This window comes from Pteropus alecto, unplaced genomic scaffold (genome assembly GCF_000325575.1).
Source record: "Pteropus alecto unplaced genomic scaffold, ASM32557v1 scaffold111, whole genome shotgun sequence".
NCBI classification, from domain to species: Eukaryota; Metazoa; Chordata; class Mammalia; order Chiroptera; family Pteropodidae; genus Pteropus; species Pteropus alecto.
In genome coordinates, this window is record NW_006431915.1 from 5,117,005 (window position 1) to 5,127,283 (window position 10,279).

At 38.1% G+C, this 10,279-nt stretch overlaps 1 protein-coding gene across 1 annotated transcript in view; it reads right to left on the reverse strand.

Annotated features, from left to right (window-relative positions):
- Positions 1-3,628: 3,628 nt before the first annotated feature.
- Positions 3,629-10,279, reverse strand: part of LOC102878709 (thioredoxin domain-containing protein 8) — a 9,130-nt gene continuing 2,479 nt past the window's right edge. The window contains exon 2 of the mRNA XM_025041262.1: positions 3,629-4,656. Coding sequence (XP_024897030.1) covers positions 4,561-4,656 — 96 coding nt within the window. The 3' untranslated portion in view covers positions 3,629-4,560. The remainder of the gene's footprint in view (positions 4,657-10,279) is intronic.

Genomic DNA, 10,279 nt, shown 5'->3' on the forward strand with positions numbered 1-10,279 from the left:
TCTGCTCAAGGGAAAGGTCTGCTCTCTTGTCAGTGTCCTCCTTTTGGAAGGCCCGTCTGAAGTGGGCCTAAGGTCTGTTTTCTACAAATAGGTCTGGCAGGCTGTCTGTAGCCTCATTTGGGGGCGGGGATTAAAAGTTGTGAAAAGCAACAATATCTCCTCCACCTAGGTGGGTAAGCTTCTCCTTTGCAGCCACAGATTCTCCCATAGTTGGGTTATCTCAAGGCCTAGGTTTCAAAAGATAGTAGGAAGTCTGCGGACATGGGTCCAAGCCATGTCCTTCAATTACCACAAATTAGCACTACTGCTACTTACAGTAAAGGCAATATTTGATTTTCCACATGATGTGGTAGAAGAAAAGAGTTAACATAGCAGGTCTGGTTGCTTACTAGTTGCGTGTCTCCAAGAGAACCATGATGGAACCTTCACTGACCCCCAGGGAATGTGGCCCTTTGAGTGTTCTTTGTGTTAGTTATTGATGGACCATAACACACTGGTGTGTCAAGTTGCTTTGTATAAGCATCAATCTTAATGATATGTACTTGGTTTTATTGTTAGGCTCCTGAGTTTCCGTTGTCATGGCTGGTTGTGTAGCATGATAGGTATATGTGACCAGTCCCCACATAAAGGTCTCGGATCCTGAGACTCAAAAGGGCATCCCTAGGTAGAGACATTCCACACATGTCCCTAAAGTTCATTGCTAGAGAGAGAGTACTCCTACGCATCCTTGAACCAGGAAGAACATCAGAAGTCTGTGCTAGACTTTTCTGTACTCTATCAATGCATATCTCTTCTCTGGTGCTCTTACTCTGTATTCTCTGCTGTAGTAAACCTTAGCTATGAGTACAACCTGCTATTGAGTCTTTTAAGTCCTTCTGGAGAATCGCCCAACGAAATACTCCCATATTCCACAATTTAAAATTCAGAGAAGAATGGGGTTGGGACTAGGGTATAAAATTTAAGAGGTGCCAGAAACTTAATCAAGATAAATAATATTTTAACTGATATTTTTAAAAGTATTAAAAATTAATGAAAAAATTCACGAAGAACAAAACATCAAAAATTCAAATAAAGACAGGATACCACCCTATATTTGAAATTTCCTGCCTCACTTGCCTCACCCTAATCCCTGTCCTGAAGAAAAGAGGTAGATAAATGTTGCTAAAAGTTGCTAAATAGTGATAAATGGTTGCTGTATTTCTCTGACTTTCCCTCCATCTCACTCAGTTCTTGCCTCCTCCAATCAATTAATCTTTGCCAATGTATCAGCTGCTAATGGGGCTGATATGCAACTCCTTTTAGAGATCTGCACCCTTCAGAGCCCTGAAGATCATGTGAGAGTTCTTTCCCTTCATGCAGAACCCTTCTGTGTTTCACACAATCTTTGACATGTTGGATGTCATTGGGTCGATAATTCCTCAAGGCTAAGATGACTTAGCTTAAATGGATACTGTAACTTCAAAGAGTTTTAGAGGTCTCTCGTAAACTATTTCTAAACTTTTACTTATAAATTTTCAGGAAGATAGGTGCACAAATAGATCCTGGGGCCCTAATAGCCGCTACATTTTACAGTGTGTACCAAGTCCAGTGGTAGGCACCTTATATACATTACTGCAAATTTTCATGACAATCATTCAAAGACACATGATGTAGCCCCTATTTCATAATGCAAGAAACTGAACCTCAAGGTGGTGAAGGCACATTGCCAAGGTAACCCACTAATAAGAGGCAGACCTGGAGTTCAATCTACAGCTTCTTGAATCAGAGCTGGCAAAAACTAGCTATGGGACACTCTTTTTGAAGGAGAAGGCCGGAATCCAAGCACTATTTTTTATGGACTTGAACAGTAAGCATTTGAGAGGGACCACCATCCTCCTCACTTCCTATTGGCTCACCTATTGTCTCTGCCTGACTTTCAAAGGCATGGAGTTTATTACCTCTGCTTCCAACACTTTCCTCTTTTTAGCACAGGATGGTGCCACCTACTTGAGATTCTTTTCAATTCTGTACTTACTGCAAGGAGGGTACTTGCTAGGAATGATTTCTATGACCTCAGCAAGAGCTCTGTGCTTCATAAGCATAAGGGTAAGAGTATCCTGCCACTTAATACGAGAACTCAGTTCTTTTCTTAATTATTCATTTGTGAATAATTTGTGTATTAGCATCTATGTACTCATGTCCCATCACTCTTATAAGTGGACTGAAATGCTATTCTATTTTCTCATATCAAAGAATGAAAGATGGAACCAACTGTTGACAGTGGCTCATATCGAAGCAGTTGGCCAACACTGGCTAAGTTATTTTACCTTTCCCCTACTCCATGGACATACACCAGCTTTGATCTGGAACCAAAATTATTAACCAAGGGGATCCAATGATGGGCTTCAAAGGCTCATTGAATATTGTATGCACATTAGTATTGTATGCACATTTCAGTTTTTGTGCATATGTGTCCTTTTCTGGTGTTTATAGTCTATTGGATTTTAAGAGGGTCTATAGACCAAATTTATAAACTACTTATTAAAATTAACAACAACAACAAAAAAACCAGCTAAGGTTTTGGATGCCCTATGAGGGAGACACCACAAAAATGCACTTTTTGTTTTTAAACCACAGTCCATCTTACTGGAACATGATGTGATGTCTCAGATAAAAACACTAAGGAATACAGCCGGAGAGAACAAACCCACCTTATATATTGCCTGGAATATGCTTTGGCTGTCCAATGCGCTGTAAAATAATTACAGCTGCTGTTTACAGCACATCCCTGCCAGATGTTCCTCCAACCTTTGCATGAAAACTTCCAGCACTGGACAATAGCCCTAGGTCATATAGCTTCATTTATCTTAGTTTTTTAAAGTTTTATTTTGTTTATATTCTATATATCTTGAAAAATTTTGAAATGAGATAGAATCGAGAGCAAAATAGAATAACAAAACCATGAAAGGATAATTCTGTGTGGGGATGGTGGTTAGGCAACGTCAGGAAACTGGCTAAGGGAGACCTCAGTGTTTGAGTAGCAGAGGTATTCCTGAGATTCTTGGCAGCAGTGGAAAAAGAGAAACCCAAGGGATTCTCTAAGTCTTCTGTTTGAATGCAAGGGAGCAGAGCAGATTTTCAAGAGAGGGAAATATTCTTCAGAATCTCTGTTTTAGGAGAAGTTGTCATCAGGCTTTTCAAACAATGTGCATTTAAAAAGGTCTAATGGGCAGTGGCTCTTTGCCAGTGAATTGAGGCCTGGAGTAGAATGAGAAGAATCAATCGAGATGCAGTGGATGGACTGGGTTTCAAAAGGAGAAAACATCCTCATTTTTAAGAGAGAAGATAATAAGATAATAAAGGTGACAAGCAAAGAATTTAACATGTAACTGGGGGAAATTAAGAATGTACATGTTAAATCGCTTCAATTTTCAAGTAAAAACTCAAGAGAGGGAATGAGTAGTCTTATTTTCTTTTGTATACATTATTTAAAGCTATTGTACTAATATTATGGCAAATACATACAAACAAATAGAAGCTGAAAATGAAATTCTACAGCTAACATATCAAGTGCTCTCATTCTCTATATTGCTGATATAATGTTTACAAAGTTTATCGTAAATTTTACTTTACATGTATTCTTAACACTTTTTAATTACATACTATTTCACAGAGTAGATGTATCATAAATCATCTGGCCATTCTACTAAAAAATGGCATTTAGCTTCCTTCCATATTTTGTTAGAAAGAACGCTACAGTTACTATATACTTAGTTGTTTATTTTTTCTTGAGGTATTTCTGTGACAAAAGTTCCCAAGAATGGAATAATTGTGTGACAGGGAATGAAATGTTTGTTTCTCTTAACTGCTGCAAAATCACCTTTCATAAGGTACATACAATTGTCAATGCTCCCAGCAATAGTTTCTATTGAAAAATTACCAGTTTCATCACATACCAAGTATTTTGGACATTTTGCTCCATTAATATCTTCAAGGAAACAACTGTCATACCATACTGTGCATTTAATGTGTGCCAGAATGTGTCTAAAAACTTAGACATGTGAATTCATTTATTTCTCACAACTACCCTGTAAGGGGAAAACACTTGTTATGATCCATGTTTTATATAGACAGAGAAATTAAGAAACAATGAGATTGTTAAGTAAACTGCTAGGAAAAGGTAGATCTGGAATTTGAACCATGAAAATCCAGAGTCTGCATGGTCAACCACCAGGCTATATTGCCTTGTGATAGTTTTTGATTAACATTTCTCCGAGTACTGTTAACAACTTGTATACATTTGTGTGAGAATTTCATCATATTCTTTTTTGTAAGATTCTTTTTGAATGGTTCTGCCACAGATAGAGATAATAGTGGGATATTTCTTATGCATTTCTTATGGACGCCTCAGGTGGTCTGAATGGGGAGATTTATTATAATTCGTGTGTTTTTTCTACTTGTTGTAAAGTTCAGAAACTAAGAATAACATTACTAAGGATTAAAAATAAGTACAATTGTTTCAGTCATCCAGGATAACTCAATCTTTTTTTTTTTAAGACTCTAGTGGTTCTATAATCTAATTCAACTCTGCCAGTTACCATGGACACATACCTTTTGGGTTTGCTTGTACATCTGAAATGCAGGTATTGCTTTGATGTTACAAGTTTGAGCCAACTCCTGGGAAAGAAAAGAAATGGCATGAAGTCACAATTGGTCTCCTTACTCTGTACCAAGCATGGCATTTGGTGACTTCTCAGGGGGAGTGTCTGAAATCTCCGTGAAAGCTGACACGTTATAGATTCTCCTGCCGAGAACTTTTCTAACATATCCTCAAAGCCTTTAGGCGCATTACGATAGGAAGTGACTGTTCTCAGCTTTCCTGAGCTTTCTCACCCCAGAGCTCTAGAAGAGGGAGGGATGGAGACCAAAATAGAATGGACTGAAGGACTAAATGAGTTCTATTTTAAAAGGCTTGTGAATGATTGCAAAGAGGCCCTAATGGAACCCAATATGGAGAGACAATGTTGCAAAAAATAAGAAAGAGCAGAGGTATCTTTATAACTTGCACTTGAGACATAGGGTGATGTAATGGTCTAGCATTTTAAGTAAGGCTTACATATTTCTTTTTTTTTTTTTAAGCCTTACACTGCCCATCTTTGTGAAAAATTGGGAGCCAAAAGACAAGAAAAATGTCAAAATTTCAATTGTTTTAATCCATTAATCTGCTTTCAAATGCCAGTTTTTGTTTGTCTTGTTTAGGAGTTAAAAGAAAATTAGCCGCCCACAGGATCAACAGAATCGGACTTTTCTCTCTAATGGCACTAAATCTTTTCTCACTTCATGGCACTAAATCTCTCCCCTGCCATCTACAACATACACACACATACACCCATACTCACACACATATTAAATTATAATTTTTATATGACAGCAATGACAATGACTAATACATAAATTACTCTTAAGGAAGAAAATTGTGCATTTTATTTCACCATAAAAGACAAAGAGCTATAATCAAAAAGTCAAACAATAACATGTGTTGGTGAAGATGTGGAGAAATCAGAACACTCATTCATATATTGCTGGTGGGAATGTAAAATGGTACAACCACTCTGAAAAACAGTTTGTCAGTTCCTCAAAAAGGTGAACATAGAGTTACCGTATGACTCAACAATTTCAGTCCAATACCCAAGAGAAATGAACACATTAAAGAGCAGAATGGGTGAAAACAGATTTTTTTGTTATGCTAAAATTCAACCTAATGTATACATAGGCCACAAATTATTGTAATTTTTCCGCATTATAAATGAACAAATGTTAAGAAGAAAAAGTTTGTACCACACGTTTTGTGTATTAATAAGGCACATTTTGATTGAGGACACAAGGCTGATTATTTTGGGGGGATGGGGTGAGGAAGAAAGGCTCTAAGGACATGAAGGAAGGGTTCCCTGGAATTCCTTGTTATGTTAAAAAAAAAAGCGCAAGGTACAGCAAGAGGAAAGCAAGATGTCTTAATATGTCTGTAATGCACTGAGTCAGAAATTGATTAATAATCTGCTCTAGGGGGTGAAAATCATTTCCGCTCTTGAGCCCAACTCAAGCCAATTGGTGGTGTTTGCCTAGAGCAACTTTGCTGAGCAGGTTTCTGGGGTAGAGTTCAGAGCAAGTGGTGAAGAATGCTGGGATTGATTAGTGAGGTCCACCACGGTCTGGGAAGGACGAGGAGGAGCAGGAGAGCCACATATTTGCTGTGTTGTTGTTGCTGTTGTTTTTAAGTAATACAAAACATGCAAGAACATTGTGAAGGAGTTTACTCTAGTTTACCAGAAAGCATTGTGAAATTCTATTTGACTTAAATCGATTATAAATACTGAGACAGTGTTCTCAATGACATTGCGTCCTGATTTTACGTATCTACATGGAGGGATTTAAGATTCTTACCCGAGCATCGTCCACATCCACATTAGCAAACATTACATTCTGGTATTGCAGAGACAATGCCTTGAAAAAAATAAAAATTCCCTATTAGCATAGTTTTAACATTAAATGAAATACTAGAAGTATCAAAAACAAGAAACGAACAAGAAGGTTGTTCAAGAGAATGAAGCATCGTTCTGGTGTCTCACTGCTGCCTAGAACTTGAAGCACCAAAGTCAACAAGGTCAAACAAAGGTCAGTGGCAAAACCAGAGTCTCAAGAACCCAAGTGAAGATCAGAGTTTGGAAGTTAGAGAAGAGCACAAAGCGAAGAAATAATGAAATGTGTGTGGTGGACCCAGACTTACACTGTGGGCGGAGGAAGAGAGTAGCTACGTGTGGTGGGGAGTCTGTCTCCAGATCTCTGAACCAAATACTCAGACTCTGCCTTTACCTTCTCTTCCTGCCATACTTTTTTTGGGGTGAGGGGTGGGCGGTGCTGGTGGTGGTAGAGGGCTTTTATAGCTGAGGTGATGTAAAAATATTTGTTCTGACCATTAGGCTAATTGCTTTCTGCCCCCATTGACATCTTACTGTGCTTTATTATATATTAAAACTGTATTTCCAGGATCCTTTGCTAGCTGACTTTCAGTTAGGTTCTGCCAATAGGAAGCATTTGCTGGAAAATGGAAGGTGGGAAGCAGGAAGAAACAACTCTTTCATTTTGTTCTGGAAGCATCTTTGGCAGTGGCGATGACAACGCTGTCAGTAATGAGTCTGGCGGATAGTAGATGCAGCAGCATCCACAGCCTGTAAATGTCAGTTCCTGGGTTTTGTTTCGTTTTGTTTTGTTATTCCAGACAGCTGTGTTCATGCTTTAAAAACACTTAAAAGCATATGGATTTGTTTTTACATCACATTTCAAGCATATCCAGTGACCTATTTCAAATGGGACCTTTTTCTGATGGTGATGTAAGGTATTCTGAGCTTGGACAAGTGGAGCCAATAACAGATGAAGCTGTCACTGGGAGCTACTCCCCTGAAGAAGCAGGAAGAAGCAGGGCATGGAGTGAGTAGTAGTGAGTAGTGCATAGTTCTGTCAGAGGGTTCTTTCCAGTTGTTTATCCATGGATAGTGACCAAAGTAGGGGTTCCTTCTTCAGAGGCTCATCAAGATGGTAAAATAAGGGGAAAACTCTTAAATAATAGATATAAAGGCCTTTGGAGCTTTAGAGTACTTATCAGATAAAAAAGATGCCCAAGAACTCTAGGGCAATTGACTTGTACTTTTCAAATGTGAAGATATATGAATGTTTCCTCTGTAGGAGTCATGAGAATGGGTTTGGCTATGTGGACACCTAATTCCCAGGATCAGTTCTATTTATGAAGTTTTCAGAGCCTCCCACGTCTGTCAGGAACTGCACAGGGACATGTCAGTTATTTTTGTATCAAATAGTGGCCACATGCATGGTACAGATATGTGTTCCTTGCTAGGCTGGAGTTCTTGCCTTCCTTCACTATCCCCACTCTATCCACCTAGGACCCCCTTCCCCAAAACAACTGTTGCCTCTGTTCTGTTCTTCCTAACATATTATCTATTACTGTTTGGTCCCCTGTGCTGCTGGTCTTAACTCTAAAATGTCTCCTAAATTTGATCTTTCTTTTTTTTTCTCCAAAACCCACCAAATCTTCAAAACTGAACTTGTTGTTCATGTTGGGTCAGTCTGTCCAACCCATTCTTAAACAACACCGTCAAAAGTATTTTCTAAAAACCCGCATTCGATCGTGGCAAAACCCTTCTTCGAATTCTTCTGACTCTATAGCAACTCATTAAGTTTTCACATGAGGCCCTTCTTGATCTAGCCTCATTTTCCTTTTTTTGCTGATTGGTTGCCACTTTCACTGTGTAACTTCCATTCCACCTTCCTTCAGAGCCTGGAAAGAAAAAAGGTAAAGATTCCTTAGACTGCCTTGCAGCTAGAGTTCTGGATGCAAATCGGTTTTACCAGAGAGATGTATGCAGGTGAGACTTGGAAGGCAAAAGGAAAACAAGCCACTTTCTTTTTGTCTTTGGATGTTCCCACTGGAAAGCAAGATGGTGGGTACCGAATGATAGTTGTCTTGGAGGCAGCAGCTGCCACCAGATTCAGGGATCCAGTATCCACGCATCAGCTTCCTGGATGTCCAAAAGTTGTGACAGCAGAAGTTTCCTGATTCTGGTTCTGACAGTCTGACTACTGCTCTGTTGGTGTTTTTTTTTTTTCTTCAGTGGTAGCTCCCATCTTCCTTCACTTCTGATTATCTGATTATGATGGCAAAGTTAGAATCCCTGTAGGTGGGTCCTTGGTGTTCTGAGAGAGTCATTCATTGAGTGTTGGTCCAGAGCCCATTCATCCAATCTTCCAGTGATTTTATAAGAACTAAATTCCTCGTAGTAAGGTTCTTTTCTGTCTGATTTGGTGTCTACGTTCTGCTTTGATCTCTGACTGATAAAGTGACATAGGGTAAGTAAAGCCTTACTCCAACCCCCTAAGGTACAATGAGTTTTTATTTTTTTAAATCATACACAGTTTACATGAATACATTTGCTTGCAAAAGTTCAAATGTTACCCAAAAAAGCCAAAACAAGCATTCATGATTTCCCCACAATTTTTACTCCTTTTCACAGAAAAAAAAAAAAAACTTGTTTGATATGAATCCTTCTGCTCTGTTTTGTCTACACACACACACGCGCGCGCGCACACACACACACACACACACGTACATACACATATGTGTGTATGTCTGTTTTCCATAAATGGGACCATACTATATAATTTTTTCTATATTGTGCTCTTTTTACTGAATACTATGTTGTCTTAGAGACATATGGGTCTGCTTGATTCTTTTTAACACCTGAAAAGTATTTCACAGTGTGACTGAACCAAAATTTATTTAAAAACTATGTTTGCATTAGTCTGGATTCCAACAGAAAACAGATGGCACATTCAAATTAGGATAATCACAGGAGGTTTATCTCCCAAGGGCTAACTATAACCAATTACAAAGTTAAGGATGGGTGTAGGAGTGGCATGAACATGATGGCAGCACAGCTGTTACCACCTTTAGGGCCCAAAGGTATGAAGGGAGGTTACCAAGCCTTAGATTTCATTGTTCTTTATGAAAATGCCTCTTGTTGGCTGTTAGAATTTGATCAGCTTTGACTTGACAGCATGTGAGTATATTTGTAATCCTGAAGCTAAACACCAGTGATTCTCTTAAAGTTTTAAGTATCAGCATAGAAGGGCCTGTCAGATATTCAAATGTTCCATCTGGATATTCCAAGAATTTTAAGCATAGAGATGGCATGCAGCTGATTTCTCTATTTGCATATATTTATTTTAAATTAAAGGTCAAAGGTTGTGACTGTGGTTAGAATTAACCCAGATGGATTAAAGAGTTCAAGTCAGTCACTATTTGTGGATGACATGATTCTATGCAGAAAACCCTAAAGACTCCACAAGAACACTACTAGAAACAATAAGCAAATACAGTAAAGTTTATGGATACAAAATCAACATTCAAAAATCCATAGCGTTCCTATACTCTAATAATGAAGTGTCAGAAAAAGAAGTGGAAAAATAATTCCTTTTGCAATTACAACAAAAAGAATAAAATACCTAGGAATAAATTTAATGAAACATGTGAAGGACCTATATAATGAAAACTATAAGACCTTATTAAAAGAAATCAAAGAAGATACAAAGAAATAGAAAGATATTCCTTGTTCTTGGATTGGAAGAATCAATATAGTTAAAATGACTGTATTACCTAAAGCATTATACAGATTTAATGTAATCCCCATCAAAATCCCATTGGCATTTTTTTAAAGAAATAGAACAAATA